General features: G+C 42.2%; 1 protein-coding gene across 1 annotated transcript in view; it reads right to left on the minus strand.

Moving 5' to 3' along the window:
* Positions 1–19,006, minus strand: part of LOC130592798 (ras GTPase-activating protein 1-like) — a 131,718-nt gene that overhangs the window by 64,361 nt on the left and 48,351 nt on the right. The window contains exons 6-9 of the mRNA XM_057397372.1: positions 11,687–11,804; positions 10,707–10,738; positions 7,972–8,024; positions 7,099–7,249 (exon numbers count right to left, since the gene is read on the minus strand). Coding sequence (XP_057253355.1) covers positions 7,099–7,249; positions 7,972–8,024; positions 10,707–10,738; positions 11,687–11,804 — 354 coding nt within the window. The remainder of the gene's footprint in view (positions 1–7,098; positions 7,250–7,971; positions 8,025–10,706; positions 10,739–11,686; positions 11,805–19,006) is intronic.

Raw genomic sequence — 19,006 nt, forward strand, 5'->3', positions numbered from 1 at the left:
ATGACTTTGCCAGGCACTGAGGCAAGACTGACCAGTCTGTACTTCCCTGGGTCTGCCTTATTTCCTTTTTTAAAATTGGGTGTTATATTTCCACTTTTTCAGTCAGCAGGAAATTCACGGGACTGCCACAGCTTCTCAATTATGATGGATAATATCTTGGCAAATTCCCTCAGGACCCACTAATGCATCAAGTCCCATGGACTTGTGCATCTACAAGTTCCTTAGATGTTCTTGAACCTGATCAATGGCAGGCGGTTTTTCATTCCCCCAGTCCCTGCTATGGCCTTCTGTGACTTGGGCAGTGTGGCTGGAGGTCTTGCCAGTGAAGATGGAAGCAAACAAGTCATTGAGTACCTCAGCCTTCTCCATGTCCTGGGAGACCAGGTCTCCCATTTCCTTCCAGAGAGGGCCCACATTTTCCCTCGTCTCCCTGGGCAATGGCTCTGGCCACACTTAATTCTGTCAGGGCTTTAGCTTTCCTAACCTGATCCATGGCTGTTCTATTTCTCTAAATTCCTCCCAGGCTACCTGTCTCTGCTTTCACCCTCTGTAGTCCTCCTTTTTGTGCTGGAGTCTGTTCAGGAGCTCCTTGTTCAACCATGTAGGCCTCCTGGCATTCTTGCCTGACTTCCTCTTTCTTGGGATGCATTGTGCCTGAGCTTGCAGGAGGGGATCCTTGAATATTAACCAGCTTTCTAGGTCCACTCTCCTGAAGTTCAGGGTAGTGAGACTGCTGCGCACCCTCCTTGCTGCCCTAAGGATCTCAAACTCACCCGTTTTGTGGTTACTACAGCCAAGGCTGCCCTCAAGCTTAACATTCTCCACCGGCCCCTCCTTTTTTTGAAGAACAAGGTCCAGCATAGCCCTGCTCCTAGTTGGTTACTGTATTGCTTGAAGAAGGAAGTTATTATCAACATATTCCAGGAACCACCTGGATTGCTTGTGTTCTCCTGTGTGGACTCTCCATCAGATATCAGGGTGGTTGAAGTCACAATGAGGACAAGGGTTTGTGAATGCAAGGCTGCACCTATCTGCCTACAGAGGGTGGGGTTCTGTTACAGGCCATATGATCAGGGGGACTCTGTGGATGAAGCTCTCTATAGACAGATAGGAGCAGCCTCACGCTTGCAGGCCCTTGTCCTCATGGGGGACTTTAACCACCCTGATATCTGTTGGAGGGACAGTACCGCCCGGCAGAAGCAATCCAGGAGGTTCCTCGATTGTGTGGAAGACAACATCCTTTTGCAAGTGATAAAAGAACCAACAAGGAGAGGTGCCATGCTTGACCTCGTGCTCACCAACAGGGAGGGGAAGGTGGGGAACGTGACCCTCTAAGGCAGCTTTGGCTGCAGTGATGATGAGATGGTGGACTTCGAGATCCTTAGGGCAGTGAGAAGGGCACGCAGCAAGCTTGCCGTCTTGGACTTCAAGAGATCAGACTTTGGCCTCTTCAGGAACCTGCTCAGTAAGGTTCCAGGGAATAAAGCCCTAGAGGTAAGGAGAGGCCAAGACTGCTGGCTGATATTCAATGATCAGCTCCTCCAAGCTCAGGAGTGCTGCATCCAAAAAAGAAGAAAAAGGGGCAGGAAGGCCAGGAGGCCTACAGGAAACGCTGCTATAGGTATGTCACAAACAAAAGACAGACTAGGGATAATGTGGGCCCTCTCCAGAAGCAATCGGGAGAACTGGCTACCCTGGATTTGGAGAAGGCTGAGGTTCTTAATGATTTCCTTTCCTCCGCTTTCACTGACAAGTGCTCAGACCACACCGCCCAAGTCTTGGAAGGCAGATTCAGGGACTGTGAGAATGAAGAGCTTAGGCCCACTGTAGGAGAGGATCAGGTTTGAGATCATCTTAGGAAGCTGAATGTGCACAAGTCCATAGGCCCTGATGAAATCCATCCGCGGGTCCTGAAGGAGCTGGCAAATGAAGTTGCTAAGCCTCTGGCCATCATATCTGAAAAATCATAGCAGTCAGGTGAACTTCCCAACGACTGGAAAAAGGGAAATATAAACCCTATTTTCAAGAAGGGGAAAATAGAAGACCCAGAGAACTACAGACCAGTCAGTCTCACCTCTGTGCCTGGCAAAATCTTGGAGCAGGTTCTCCTGGAAAGCATGTTAAGGCACATGAAAAACGACAAGCTGGTTGGTGACAGCCAGCATGGCTTCACTAAAAGGGGAAATCCTTCCTGACCAATTTGGTGGCCTTCTATGATGGGGCTACAGAACTGATGGATTGGGGCAAAGCAGTTGACGTCATCTACCTGGACTTATGCAAAGCATTCAACACTGTCCTGAGTGACATCCTTGTCTACACTGGTGTCGTGGTTTAAACCCAGTCAGGTAACTTGTTCACTCACTCCCAGTGAGTGGTGCCGAGCTGACAACAATCGAGGTCCATCTCCCCCCCACTGGGGCTCTCCCCTTCCCCGCTCCCGGAGGAACGGGCAGGAGGATCGAAAGAGTGCAACTCCTACGGGTTGAGACAAGAACAGTCCAGCAACCAATGTACAACACAAATCACCACCGCTACTATCAACTACAACAATGATAAGGGAAAATAACAAGGGAAGAGAATACGATACCACTGGCCAAGAAAACGAGTTCCACCCGGAAGCCCGTGTCCTTCCAGGTAACTCCCAGTTACCCCCCACCCCAGCCATGACGTGCTGTGGTATGGAATACCTCCCTGGCTAGCCCGGGTCAGGCGCCCCATCTCTGCTTCCTCACAGCTTCCCCTCCTCCCTGGCAGAGCATGAGCCTCACAAAGTCCTTGGTCAGGGTAAACATCACTTAGCAACAACTGAAAACATCGGCTTCACCAACACTGTTCTCAGGCTGGAAGTCAAAACACAGCACTGCACCAGCTAACACAAAGGAAAAAAAACATGACTGCTACTGCTGAACCCAGGACAACTGGAGAGACATAAATTTGATGGATGGACCACCTGGTGGATCAATTTACTAATGGAGATGAGTAACGAGTGGTGTCCCTCAGGGGTTGGCACTGGGACCAATCTTGTTCAACATATTTTTCGGTAATGTGGACAGTGGGATTGCATGTGATCTCAGCAAGTTTGCTGAAGACACTAAGCTGTGCAGTTTGGTTGATATGCTGGAGGGAAGGGATGCCATCCAGAGGGACATTGACACACTTAAGAGGTGGGCCAATGAAGTTCAAAAATGCAAAGTGCAAGGTCCTACACCTGGGTCAGGGCAATCCCAGGCACAGATACAGGTTGAATGGAGAAGTGGTTCAGAGTAGTCCTGCAAAGGACTTGGGGGTGCTGCTTGATGAGAAACTTAACATTTACCAGCAGTGTGTGCTGGCAGCCCAGAAAGCCAACTGTATATTGCACTGTATCAAAGAAATGTTTCCTTACTATTCTTCAGGCTCTTTTTTTTTCTTTTTTAAAGAAAATCTTGGTCTGTAATTTATGTGACTAACTGCAATCAATACACTTCAAACAAATAACAGATTGGTTTTATTTTATACATTTTTTAATCCCACTTAAAATCACTAAAAGAGAAGAATATTAAGAGAAACAACACTATTACAAAGGATGACTTTTTCTAAAGTTCCAGTCTACTACTAGTACTGCATTCAAAACAGAAACCTTCAAATCATTTAAAGAAATAGCTTATTAAAAAAATCAATTAAAAAAGTTTAACAGATCCATTTAAACAAGCACCACTTCTTCAACCTCTACTTTTACACCTTGAAGACATACTCCACATATTTAGGTAAGTTATAAAGAAGAAAAACAGGTGTTCCCTCTGCCCACTGTCCAGAGTTCAGCAGTAGCAGTCATTTTTCTCCTTCTTAGTAGCTGGTGCAGTGCTATGTTTTTGACTTTCAGCCTGGGAACAATGCTGTTAACACCAATGTTTTTAGCTGTTGCTAAGCAATGTTTACTCTGACCAAGGACTTCCTGAGTCTCCTGCTCTGCCAGGGAAGAGGGGAAGAAGAGCGGAAGCAGAGACAGGACAACTGACCCAAACTAGCCAAAGAGGGATTCCATACCACATCACGTCATGCCCAGTATATAAACTGGGGGCAATTAACTGGAAGGGCTAGATCGCTGCTCAGTCGGTCTGGGTATCAGTTGGCAGGTGGTGAGCGGTTGTATTCTCTTCCCTTGTTATTTCCCTTATCATTATTACTGTTGGTGGTAGCATCAGCAACTACACCAACACCAGTGACAAGTACAGCAGCTACTCAAATTCTGACTGCAACAGACAGCGCAGCTACTCCAGCTCCAAGAACAGCAGCTACACCAACCCCAACAAGTACAGTAGCTCCTCAAACTCCGATTGTAACAGACAATGCAGCTACTTCAGCTCCAAGCACAGCAGCTAAACCAGCCCCAGTGATAAGTACATCAGCTACTCAAACTTTGAAAAAAACAGACAAGCTCAGCAGTGACCAGACGAGTTCCGTGGTGTCATCAGCAGGGAACAGTCCAACACTGCACACAGTCTCTCCTGCTCTGAAAGACTGTTACAAGAGATGGAGCCCAACATCATGGAACAGATGAACTCAACAGCTTTATAGGGATTGGTCCATGCACTAAGGAATGATATCTCTCTCTTTATGTGTGTGTGGATATGTGTGTATATATATATAAGACAAGAGTGATGGCATTTTGAAAAATGCAGGATCTGAGCATGATGTGAATGGTATGGAATAAGGGGTGGATATTGCCCTGATTTCAGCAGTAGCAGTCATTTTTCTCCTTCTTAGTAGCTGGTGCAGTACTGTGGTTTTGACTTGGCCTGGGAACAATGCTGATAACACACCAAGTAATGTTTACTCTGACCAAGGACTTTCTGAATCTCATGATCCGCCAGGGAGGAGGGGAAGTCGAGAGGAAGCAGAGACAGGACACCTGACACAAACTAGCCAAAGAGGTACTCCATACCACAGCACATCATGCCCAGGATGTAAATTGATAGTTACCTGGAAAGGCAAGTTCACTTCTCAGTTGGCCTGGGTATCAGCAGGTAGTGAGCAGTTGTATTCTCTTCCCTTGTTATTCCCCTTATCATTATTGTTATTGGTGGTAGCAGTAGTGGTTTTGTGTTATATCTTAGTTACTCGACTGTTCTTATCTCAACCCGTGGGAGTTACATTCTTTCAATTCTTCTCCCCATCTCTCTGGGAGCAGGGGGGGAAGGGGGGGCATGAGCAAGCGGCTGCATGGTTCTGGGTTGCCGGCTGGGCTTAAACCACAACACCCAAGAAATACTCATAGATCATTTCTTTATTTTTCATTAATTCATACTTCCTATGTTTTTGTTCTGGATTCAATGCCATTTGATGCTTTTCAGCCACATCTAATTGTTCCATAAAACAATTCACTTCAGTCTTCATATATTTAAAGACTTCCATCTTCTAGTGTCCATAACAAATAGACCAGTACAAGAATTAAAAAGCCCATCAAACATAATTCCTTTTTTCCTGTTTCTTATTTATTGCCTTCTGCAGTAGAACTTATAGTAAATATTTTGTGGCAGTTACCACGTTCATTTTGCATAATTATCTTGTATTATATACTGTTTGAACTTCCAAGAAGATTATCAACTTTCAGTAAATGCTAACTTGGACAGAATTTTTGCCTAAGAGTATATTAGAAATTCCCTGAAACGTTCAACTAAAACTAGATGTCTTTCAAAGCCAAGAAGCTCTCTTTCATTGAGCAGGATCTTTGGAAACAAATACCAAAATATTAAAAAAAAAACAAACCTCTAAAAGCATACTACCCTAACTTAGTGATGTTTAATCTTTTAATTTTGCTTTCCATGCAATGCCAAGGAAAGACTCTTCTCTAGGTAAATGTATTTTATATATACACACAAATGAATACAGCGGAAGGAAATTAATTTCCTGAAGTAATAACTTATTGCAGTAAGCTTCTGGAGTGATACTATCTAATGTTGCAAAGCCATTTGAGACTAATAAAACTTCTGCTAATTTGCTAATTAGTTTGACATCAGCTAGGGTGTGGGCTTTTAGCCTATCATCTTCCTAATAGCCATGTAACTAGATAATGGGCAAAAGGGGATTTACCTTCATCAAAAGCTGACACTGCAACTAGCTTGATTTTCATTAAGGATGTCTGGAGGCCAGACTGATTAATGTAGAAAGTACTCAAGCAGCCTGTGTGTGGGATATACATAAGTTAATAAGGTTCCAATTGCTTAGTCTCAAACCATCAGTCATTTGAAATCATATGAATTCCACTGAACTTCTTAGGAGACACCTTGACATTTTCACAGACACCAGCTGCTGGACCTCTACTCACTCAGAAGCCAAGCTAGAAGTGAGAGATTCGCTGCTGGCATGATGCCCTGGATTTAGGTGAACAAATCTGGAAAATTTCTGATTATGTGACAGGCAATGGCCTCAATTAAAAAAGAAAGGTGAGTTTTCACTACTGAGAAGTCTTGATAATCTTATTCATAGAGCTGTCACTGATTCAAGGATGGAACTGTATTCATAGCTTCTCCCAGGAAAGTGGAAACATATCTTATTATTTCTTTTTGTACATATTACCATATTTTTATACCTGTGGCAAAACAAACCCATCCCAAATTTCATCACTCTAAATGAAGTGACCTGCACTTCTGACCAAAGCATCATTCACATGTTTTAAGGTGATTTAATGATGCTTTTCAACAATGAAAGCAATTTTTCCCTTTCTTGTCAATACCCATTTCTATTATTTATACTTTAAAATCCCTACTGAATGTCTCCAATAAAATGAACATTTTAATATACACAAAACTCCCTATTATAAATAGTAGCTTCCAAGAGAATGAAAAATTCTCCTAATTACATATCATAACCCAATTTATAGGGTGAAGAAAATCATTTACAGAAGGAAAAAAATACTTCAAAAGAAACATGTTACCCTTAAGCTTTTGAAGGCTTTTAGAAGGTGCTTAGTTACAACTAACTACTGGGCAAGTTAGTTAAAACTCAGCATATTCTTAAGAAATACTGAAATCTTATGATCATATTAGTAAGTTATCAGCAATATGTTATACAAATTCTTTACAGAAGTATAAAATGCACACAACTATTAAAACTTACCTATTGTAGTATCTGCCTCCTATCATAAACTGATTGCTTGATGTTGGACATATTTTAAAACGCTGAATATTTTCACAGGTCCGAAAATAAAGTGAATAATCACCAGGTGTATTATCTGAAGGCCTCACAAGAAAACTGCACACCTGACCAACTGAAAAGATATCATAATACAGTGTTATTCACTGTTACCTCTATGTCATTATTGAGCTCTTATCAAAGCTCTTTCTGTACAAATTAACAAGAATTGCACACTTAAAGGAAAGTCTGATTTAAGTTTCAACAGTGATCTCCATTCTTCACCCAAATAGGATGAAACAGTACTAAACTGCCAGTTAATGCAAAATCATTTGGCTGTAGCTGACAACCTATCCCTACTTTTGCCACCTCTTTACAAGAGCATATGGGGTGGTGTGTGTGTATAAGTTTGACAGTGTTTTAAAAAAAAATCCAAAACACTTTTGTTCTCATATTTAAGGTATGTTAGTTAAAAGTATGAGTCAGAAATCTTGATGTTTTCATTTTAAAAATTCTTTCTTCTGTGAGGAGCCTGAAAAGTTTATAATATATTCTTCTATAAGTACATAACAGTATTTTCTCCTCAGCATTTTGATGAAGCCCAAGATATTTTTAATTTATATTACTAAAATAAAAAATATTTAACTATTTCAATTAGAAATATTAAACTAACTGTACTTGAGAACATAAAAAAATACTCAGTGTTCAGCCATGAGGATTTTTTCCAATGTAGTAGCAACTACAGGTCTGATGTTCACATGTTTATACAGAAAAAACAGGGTTTGCTGCAGTCTGTTACAAACATGATTGCATTGTGTCATTCCACTATCACTGTGTTTCCATGTGAAATACAAGTACCTGTCATCAGCAAATTGTAAGCCTCTTGTTTGGAGATCTTCCCATGGAACCATCTTAAAGATAAAGAAGAAAAATTAGAAAGCAAGACTATTATTTCTCTTTTTTAGTTGTTGTGACATCTAAGATTCTGACACTTATGAACTAATATCTGGCACCTATGAATTAATCTTTATCAAATAAAAATCTAGCACATATAGATTATATAAGCAACCTTTATGTTACTCAGCAATTCTGTTTTTCTACCAACAGAATGAAAAAATAATATCTACATATATATATAAACTACCTCATTTCAATACAAGTGTCCAACACATAGTAGATGTTCAAATCCAAGTGTGTTTAGAGAAGAAAAGGCACTGTTTAAATGCTAGATAATTTGACAGGCAATCAGTCTCAGATAGCAATTTATTTGAAGTGCGAAATGCAAAGCCCAAAGAGATTAATGGAAACTAAATACTGTATGAAATAAATAAAATTTAATTTTGCTAGAAGCTAAGGAAATAAAACCTAGCTTTGTTAGACTACGAATTGCTTTAATCTCACACCTTGCACCTTCCAGAGTCTTGCATCAGAGCATCCTAAAAAAATACAGCAATCTGTCCAGTATTAACCTGATACCTATGATTACAGGAAACAGCTTGACATTGTATGGCTATTCAGTTTACATGTGGCACATCACATGCTACATCTTAAGAGTTCATCCTGTCCTTCACAGGAAAGCTAGAAACATGGCCTTTGATTGCAGAGTGCGCACATAGACATTTAAGTGTGCAAAAAAAAGCCTCATCTATGCATCAAAAAAGAGCTCTAGTTCTAACTTGCTTTCTATATTACCTTACCCTCAGCAAGTTCGCTGATGATACTAAACTGGGAGGAGTGGCTGACACACCAGAAGGCTGTGCTGCCATTCAGCGAGATCTGGACAGGCTGGAGAGTTGGGCGGGGAGAAACCTGATGAAATTCAACAAGAGCAAGTGTAGAGTCTTGCATCTGGGGAAGAACAACCCCATGTACCAGTACAGGTTGGGGGTTGACCTGCTGGACAGTAGCTAAGGGGAAAGGGACCTGGGAGTCCTGGTGGATAGGAGGATGACCATGAGCCAGCAATGTGCCCTTGTGGCCAAGAAGGCCAATGGCATCCTAGGGTGCATTAGAAAGGGTGTGGTTAGTAGGTCAAGAGAGGTTCTCCTCCCCCTCTACTCTGCCTTGCTGAGGCCACATCTGGATTATTGTGTCCAGTTCTGGGCCCCTCAGTTCAAGAAGGACAGGGAATTGCTTGAAAGAGTCCAGCACAGAGCCACAAAGATGATTAAGGGAGTGGAACATCTCCCCTATGAGGAGAGGCTGAGGGAGCTGGGTCTCTTTAGCTTGAAGAAGAGGAGTCTGAGGGGTGACCTCATCAATGTTTACAAATATGTAAAGGGTGAGTGTCAGGATGATGGAGCTAGGCTTTTTTCAGTGATGTCCAGTGATAGGACAAGGGGCAATGGGTGTAAACTGAAGCATAGGAGGTTCCATGTGAACATCAGGAAAAATTTCTTTACTGTAAGAGTGACAGAGCACTGGAACAGGTTGCCCAGGGGGGTTGTGGAGTCTCCTATGTTGGAGATATTCAAGGCCCACCTGGACAAGTTCCTGTGTGATGTACTCTAGGTTACCCTTCTCTTGCAGGGGGGTTGGACTAGATGATCTTTTGAGGTCCCTTCCAACCCTTGGGATTCTGTGATTCTGTGACAGTCTCTGGCTATTTGATATTCACAGAAATCCCTGACTCCCCTGGAATCCTCTGAGCAGCATGAGTAACTGGACTGAGTGTCAGAGCTCTAAGAATCCGCTATAAACTACTTTGTTTAAAAAAAAATAAAAATCCTGTATTTGAAGGCATCCCTACTACTGCTATGCTGCTATGCAAAAAAAAAACAAAAACAAAACCAAAATAACAACCCAAAACCCCACAAACAAAGAAAAAAAGCAAAAAAACCCAAACAAACCGAACCCACAAACAAACAAAAAAACCAAACCACCACATCAACACAAGAAATGCCTTCTCCAATCATCCGTCCTTTGGAAACTGCAAACTGGGCAATAAATACAGGAAGCAGCAGCTGAGATTATAGCAAGCAAATGGAGGACAGATGAAGTTATCCAGCTACTAGAAATTTTCTGTAACTTTCATTTGTTACTCAACTACTGAAAACAGTATAACAATCAACAGTTTTGTGTAATATCAATTAATTGTTCATTGTAGATTGTATTAGGCTTCGGTTTGTTTTTTTAATATTTAACAAGTTGGAATTCACTGCAAACAGATTCTTCTACAGCCTCCTGGTTTTTGCTTTAAGTGTTAGCACATAAGGCTAATATAGAGAAAGTGTTACTATTAGGCTATAATTCCTCTAATGCACTTAGAGTTGACCAGACCTCTAAGGCAAATCATATATGTATAAAAGCCCCCACAAATCAGAAAACACCACACCCTACATTGTACATATTCTAGGTAAAGTGATCACAGAGAGACTCATCCAAGATTTTATCACTGCAAAATCCATTAACATTAGATATAACTAATACAAGACTTCATGTCAATTAACTATGCATCTTCAACAGCTGGTATAGAAGAAAAGTCTTAAGATAAAAAACAAGTACACACAGCTTTGGTTCACCTTCCCAATCTCATTGCTAAAGTTTACAGTTATTTTATGATTTGCTTTTAATAACAACACAAAAATCCTTACATTTTGCCTTCATGTGGATCTTCTTCTCTTACCTAATAGGAGAATTAACATATTAAGGATATGACAACAGTATGCTTGAGTTTAGAAAAGTTAACTTCATAGATTAAGACCTTCTGTAGAAATAAACAGCATTAATAAGTCCAAGACATTTTTTAACTAGATGGCTTATTGCACATTTCACATAAAGAGTTTTTCAACTTCATTCACGAAGTGAAAATTCAGCCATAACACTTTATTTCAAAAGATTGTTTCTGTCACTCTTTAAGTCCTTCTTTACATGTGGTAACTTGAACTTCAACTTTACTGAACTCCAACCATTAATATAGAAAACAATAATATATATATCTATGCTGCAAAACAAACATCATCAAGACTCCAGAGCAATGGTGAACTTCTTTACAAAAAGAATGTGAGAGGATGGGGTGGGTGTTTCTGTCCATTAAACCATCTCTTTCCTGCAGTAATTCAATTATCTTTAGGTCACCTGGTTAGCTTCTTGACTTAGCATAAGCCCTTCTAGGTATAATTAAGTCATCAGTAGACTTTTTAACCCACACTTGGGCCTTAAAAAAAGAAAATAAAAAAATCAAACCAACAGACATACCACAGTGCAAAATTTCAGTCTATGAATTTATGAATGATTCATAGCAAGAATACAATTGAATGACTAGCAAGTTCTTTATCAAAACTGCCTTAGGGAACTGCCTAGTAAGTTCACAGTATCATTCATTGGCACATGAACTTGCTTGGATAATGTGAATAAGTACTTTGTTTGGATACTGAATGAGACTTAGAGGTTTGTTAAACTATTTAAAAAGTGACAGATTCAATTACTGCAGGAAAGTTTAGAAAAGTACATAAAGTCAGGCAGTTAAATGCCACTAGTTTGGGTTTATTTCAATGTCAACTTATACACGCACAAAATAAATAAACCCAAAAAATCTCAGTTCTGCAACAGAACTGAATATAAAATTACTTACCACTTCTTCTATCAGATCTTCTACAATAAGACCTTGCTCATCTGTCCGTAGATTTGTAACCCACATCCAGCCATCTTCCAATTCATTATGGACAATAAACATATCTCCTTTAAGGAAACTGAAGAGTGTTTCAATAAGATTTATGTTAGAAGTACAATCACAATACAAAGTTTAATGAACACAATGCATTCTTGAGCATAATTTCAGCAAAACATTTGAGGAAATCTGAAGATGAAAGATACATTTATTGGTATCCCAAGCACACCACGTGCATTTTTCACACAGCTTAAGTAGATATGATAGATGAACATTTATCTTTCTTCAATTTACATTTAGAATCTAATAGATACTTTAAAGTGTGCTATGGACACATAAACCAAAAAACACTACAATAACATTAAAAGATAGTAACATTCTTCTGAGAAATCAAGAGGGATCAAATACTAAACACAAGTAAAAACAATCAGAGATTCTCTTAATAGCCTAAGAAAATGTTACTTTAATCAAAACCTCTATTTGTATAATAAAGCCTGTAGATATCTACTATTTAGGTCTTTGCATATGCAGATAAGTGCTAAAAAGAAGATACAGAACAGTTCATTGAAAAGACATGCAGTTAGCTACAATAAGAGCATAAATACAAAGCATTAAAACACCCAAGGTAGTTTCATTACTGGAAGGTTAGTAAAAGCTGTCCTTAAGCGTAATCCCAGACTCAGGTGTACTGGTTTTGGTCGGTATAGAGTTAAATTTCTTCATAGTAGCTCCTATGGTGCTATGTTTTCAAACTGGGCTAAAAATAGTGTTGAGAACACACTGATGTTTTATTTACTGCTGAACAGTGCTGACACAGCATCAAGGCCTTTTCTGGTCTTCACACTGCACTGCCAGCAAGAGATGCACAAGAAGTTGGGAGGGGAAACAGCTGGGACAGCTGACCCCAACTGACCAAAGGGATATTTCAGACCATACAAAACTGTGCTCAGCAATAAACTAGGGGTGGAAGTTGCCAGGTGGTGACAGTGTTCGGAGACTGGCTGGGCATCAGTTGGTTGGTGGTGAGCAATTGCTTTCATTTGAATCATTTGCCTTTTTGGGTTTTCTTTCCCTCTCTCTTGGTTGGTTGGTGCTTGTTTTTTTTCCCTTACAATTAAAAAAAAAAATCTTTCTAAATATTAAACTTTCTTTATCTCAAGCCAAGAGATTTTTTTCATTTTTACCTTTCCAATTCTTCCCCCATTCCACCGAGGGAATTCGATGGCAAAGTTTATTACTTATTAAATGAAGCATACAACGGAAAATCATGGTAAAATTGAGCAAAAGATCATAAAACCATAAAATAGTTAGGGTTGGAAAGGACCTTAAGATCATCTAGTTCCAACCCTCCTGCCCTGGGCAGGGACACCTCACACTAAACCATGTCACCCAAGGCTCTGTCCAACCTGACCTCGAACACTGCCAGGGATGAAGCATTCACAACTTCCTTGGGCAATCCATTCCAGGGCCTCACCACCCTCACAGTAAAGAACTTCTTCCTTATATCTAACCTAAACTTCCCCTGTTTAAGTTGGAACCCGTTACCCCTTGTCCTATCACTACAGCCCTTAATGAAGAGTTGTCCTGGGTTCAGAAGTAGCAGTCATTTTTTCTCCTTCTTGGTAGCTGGTGCAGCACTGTGTTTTTGACTTTCAGCCGGGGAATGGTGCTGATAACACCGATGTTTTTAGTTGTTGCTAAGTCATGTTTACTCTGACCAAGGACTTTGTGAGTCTCATGCTCTGCCAGGGAGGAGGGGAAGGCAGAAGGAAGCAGAGACAGGACACCTGACCCAAACTGACCAAAGAAGTATTCCATACCACAGCACGTCATGGCCAGGATGTAACTGAGAGTTACCCAGAAGGGCTAGGACTGCGAGGTTGGACTAGGTATTGGTCGGTGCTCGGTCAGGTGGGGTGGGACGAGTTATCTCAGGGTCGGCTGGTGCTGAGGTGTTGTATTCTCTTCCCTTGTTATTTCCTTTATCGTTATTATTATTGGTGGTAGCAGTAGTGATTTGTGTTATAACTTATTTACTAAACTGTCCTTATCTCAGCCCATGGGAGTTGCATTCTTTTGATTCTCCTTCCCATCCCTCCGGGAGCAGGGGGAGGGCAAAAAGGGGGGGAGTGAGAGAGCGACTGCACGATTTATGGCTGACTTTGTTTAAACCATGACAAGAGTCCTTCTCCAACATCCTTCTAGGCCCCCTTCAGATACTGGAAGGCTGGTATGAGGTCTCCACGCAGCCTTCTCTTCTCCAGGCTGAACAGCCCCAACTTTCTCAGCCAATCTTCATACAGGAGGTGCTCAAGCCCCCTTAGACCAAAGGCACGAAGGATGAGGGCATCCCTCCCATTGAGTCACAAGGTTCAGACTAGATCCCCTTGCTTTCTAAAGTCTTGATGGAACCCAGGTGCGGCTGGATCTAGACATAGTCTTAGGCTAGAACAATGATATTCATCTAAAAGGCTACAAGTGTCATTTAGCATCAGCTTGCAGTTTTAAGGTGAATTGCAAGATTTCTAACAACACTTGATTATTAAAGCTAATATACACACACTTGCAATCATATAATCATAGAATGGTTTAGGTTGGAAAGAACCTTATGATGATCGAGTTCCAATGCCCGGCCAAGGGCAGGGACACCTCCCACTAGGCCTTGTCACCTAAGTCCCTGTCCAATCTCATTGCCAGGGATGGAGTATTTACTACTTCTTTGGGCAACCTGTTCCAGTGCCTCACAACCCTCACAGTAAAGAACTTCTTGCTTATACGTAACCTGAACTTCCTGTTTAAGTTTTAACTCATGGCCCCCTGTCCTATTACTACAGTCCCTGATGAAGAGTCCCTCTCTGGCATCCTTGTAGGCCCCCCTCTCCAGAATAAACAGCACAAATTTTCTCATGATGTCTTTGTATGGGAAGCGCTCCAGGCCCCTTGTCATCTTCACGGCACTCCTTTGGACTTGCTCCAAAAGCTCCATGTCCTTCTTACATTGGGGACACCAGAACTGCATACAGTATTCGAAGTGGGTTCTCACGAGAGCAGAGTAGAGCAGCAAGATCACCTCCTTCGACCTGCTGGTCACACTTCTCTTGTTGCAGCCCAGTATACAGTTGGCTTTCTGGGCTGTGAGCGCACACTGCTGGCTCATGTTAAGTTTTTCATCAAGCAGCACTCCCAAGTCCTTCTCTGCAGGGCTACTCTTAATCACTTCTCTGTCCAACCTGTAGGTGTGCCTGGGATTGTCCTGACCCAGGTGTAGGACCTTGCACTTTGCATTGTTGAACTTCCTTGGCCCACCTCTCAAGCATGTCAAGGTCCCTCTAGATGGCAACACTTCCCTCCAGTGTCCCAACTGAGCCACACAGTTTAGTGTCATTGGCAAACGTGCTGAGGGCTCACTCAATACCACTATGTCATGAACAAAGATGTTGAACAGGATCAGTCCCAACACCAACCCCTGAGGGACACCACTCTTCACCAGCCTCTACATGGACACTGAGCAACAATCTGCATGTGGCCATCCACCCAATTCTTTATTCACCTGGTGGTCCACCCATTAAATTTATGTCTCTCCAGTTTAGACAAGGATGTCATGAAGGGCATTGTCAAATGCCTTGCATACAGGTATATGATGTCAAGTACTCTGCCCCTGTCCATCAGTTCTGTAGCCCCATCATAGAAGGCCACCAAATTAGTCAGGCAAGATTTCCCCTTAGTGAAATCATGTTGGCTGTTACCAACCACCTCGTTGTATTTCATGTGCCTTAGAATGTATTCCAGGAGAATCTGCTCCATGATCCTGCCAGGCAAAGAGTTGATACTGGTCTGTAGTTTCCTGGGTCTTCCATTTTCCTCCTCTTGAAAATGGGGGTTTGTGAGAGACTGATCTGAAATCAGACTCCACTGTCCATTGTCTCAAAGTTCGGTATGAGAAGCTGAGATGGGACTCCACTGTTCACTGCCTGAGGGATGAGTGGGAAAGAGCTGAGATAAGACTCTTCCAACCATTTCCTGGAAGACTGGTGTGAGGAATTGGAATGGGACTCCACCACTGTCTCAGAGATGAGTGGGAGGAGTTGAGATAAGACTCCTCCATCCATTGCCTGGGAGAAGGGAGTGAGGAGATGAATTGGGACTCCACTATCCATTGCCTGAGGGATGAATGGGAAAGAGCTAAGACTCTTCTGTCCACTACCTGGAGGACTGGTGTGAGGAATTACTGTCCATTATCCCAAGAATTGCTGCAGACAGGCAGTTGAAAAGCTCCTGCCATTGAAACTGGTCCAGCAGGAAGAGATGACATGAAGAACATAGGTACTCCCTCCAACTCATTATAAAAGGGGGAGTAAGAAATCCCCAAAATGGGTACCTTCAAGGGGAAGACTCCAGAAGAACGCCTCCACGAGGACACCCACCTCCAACAGACTCTTGGGGGACACTCTGCTCTGGTACCGACTATGAACCCTGAAGAACTCCTACTACCAACAACAACAACAATGGATCCCTGGGACACCACTTGATCCACGGTGATGACTATCTCTCTCTTTCTCTGCACCCAGAATCCTTGCTTCATTTTCTACCTTTTTTCCAATCTGTCCTATCGTTATCCTCTTTATTACAATATTTTCCCTTGTTTATAATAACTGTATTTTTGTAATTTGTAATAAACTTACTAATCGATTATGGTACTTGACCTCGTTTGTGTCTTAATTTCACTCTTGGGATCACGAATTGAAACAGGGTCCGGCACCGGGGTTTTCTCCAATCAGACCCTGACAGGGTTATATTTCCCTTTTTCCAGTCATCGGGAACTTCACCTGACTGCCATGATTTTTCAAATATGATGGCCAGAGGCTTAGCAACTTCATCCACCAGTTCCCTCAGGACCCATGGATAAATTTCATCACATCCCATGGACTTGTGCACATTCAGCTTCCTAAGATGATCTCGAACCTGATCCTCTCCTACAGTGGGCCTAAGGTCTTCATTCTCACAGTCCCTGAATCTGCCTTCCAAGACTTGAGTGGCATGGTCAGAGCACTTGTCAGTGAAAGTTGAGGCAAGGAAGTCATTGAGAACCTCAGCCTTCCCCAAATTCAAGGTAGCCAGTTCTCCCGATTGCTTCTGGAGAGGGCCCACATTATCCCTAGTCTGACTTTTGTTTGTGACATACCTATAGAAGCCCTTCCTATTACCCTTGACATCCCTAGTCAGACTCAGTTCTATCTGGGCCTTAGCTTTCCTGACTGCCCTGGGTTCAGCTATGCCATCCTCCAACAGATATCAGGGTGGTTGAAGCCCCCCACGTGGACAAGGGCTTGAAAGCACGAGGCTCCTAAGTCATCAAATACCTAAACCAACACACACACACAGACATATATACATGCACATACATTTGTATATAAATATTTATATAAAAAACTATCCTGGTAAAAAATTTCCTCAGGTTCAGTGAAAATATTCACATCAGTTTTCTCAGCATTCCTCAACAGTCTTGACTATTAGTGAGCAGAAGTAACAGGTAAATGGTCCTCCTATTTCATAAACTTGAGATTTTACGGACTCTGAGAGGCATCCCACTGAGGGAGATACCCTGTCGCAGCCTGCTGAGGTCCAGGAGAGCACAGTGGGTCTCTCTCTTGTGACCACTATTTACAGGGTCATAAGATGATTGGCTTTAGTTATCAGTGAATTTCCATGCTGGCCTCAGTTCTGTGTCGGTTCTACCAGTTGCACAACACTTATGTTCCAGGTTGTTACTGAATGACTGATCACCCCAACAGAGCTCCTGGTTCAATCAGATAGTACCCAACATTCCAGATCTCTGTGTGATGCTCCCCACCTTTGCCAGACAACCATAGTTCTTGGTACAGCCAGGGAGTTCTCAGTCATCCAGCTCCTTGCGCCAGTGCAAAGGCTGAGGCCTAACAGGAATTCCTGGGGAAACAGAGAGTTCCAGGAAAGGGGGAGAGGGATGCACCACCACAATTGCTGGTCACAATACTGATTTATCTATTCTCATCATTAGTTTCTCTGATCTGTGCTGTGCTCTCATTTTTGCTGTACAAGACTGGGTTTGGCTTTTGCAGTTTTCTGTGCTCTGCAGTGCTTAGCAGTGTTTTGCCTGGGAGATTTATTACTAAAACACTGTATTTGAGCTTTATCTGGTATTCGGGCTCTGTACTAATGCAATTACTGTACTTCAGGAAACATCTCATGGAGACACTTCCTCTGAGAGTTTTTTTTGTTGAGTAAATACAGAACAGCACCTTCACCACCTTCTTCCATGATGTTTTCTCCCTTGTTGCAATAACTCTTCAGTGTCTTGAACATCCTTGGGAAACCAAAATGTGGCATTTCTTTGGAATACTGATTTGGCTTTTTCCAAGTTTAACCAACTATTTAGGAATATCACCCAGGCCCCCGAGGCAGTATGGTTATGGGTGTCAAGGCACGTGGGAGAATATGGGCAGATATGTAGAAAGGTTGTCATCTCCAATGGTCTGGGACTTCACTCCCAGATCCTGATGAAGCAATAGAATATTTTTTAAAAAAAAGATGTTCTGGCTATTCCAGAGAGGCACATCTTATCGCACTGTGCTGGGGCCTGGCCTGCACCTACCAAACACTGCTCTGTACTATTCAGCACCATCAAGGAGAAAGGAAGGTCTCTAGATCTGAAAACATACCAATAGACACTGTGGCTAAACCAGAAACCCATCCACCTCCATAATTAAAAAGAAACAATGGAAGCAGAAATCAACTCGTTTATAGTAAGGGATGAAGCTTCTCCAAAGAGGGAGCAGAAGAATCAAAAGAGGCAACCTGTTCTGCAGCAGAGCAGTCACAAGAGCAGGAGGGGGAATGGACTGAAGTCATAAAGGAGACAGAAACCACCTGATCCCTATCCTTAAGTGAAGCATGAGATATGCAAAGCTGTCAACCAGGCAAGCAAATTATCAGCTGGTTGCTCCAGTGCTGGGATACTGGGGCCAACAGTCAGGAATTAGAGGGCAAGGAAGCCATACAACTGGAATCCCTTGATAGGGATTAAGGCCACTGACAAAGGTATTGGAAAATGGGCAGGAGGAGTCCTCAGCCTTTGGAGGCAACTCCTGTCCAGTGTGAAGGATAGGTATCCCTTCAAGGAAGGTCTTGCAAATTCCTGAAACAAGTGGACCACCATTGAGAGAGGCATCCATCTGAGGGAATTAGCCATGACAGAGACAATCTATAGCAGGTATCCAAAAACCCAGATGAAATCCAGTGTATGCA

This window comes from Pezoporus wallicus, unplaced genomic scaffold (assembly GCF_028554395.1).
Source record: "Pezoporus wallicus isolate ANWC-B61680 ecotype Strahan unplaced genomic scaffold, APGP_CSIRO_Pwel_v1 contig_7669, whole genome shotgun sequence".
Lineage (NCBI taxonomy): Eukaryota > Metazoa > Chordata > Aves > Psittaciformes > Psittacidae > Pezoporus > Pezoporus wallicus.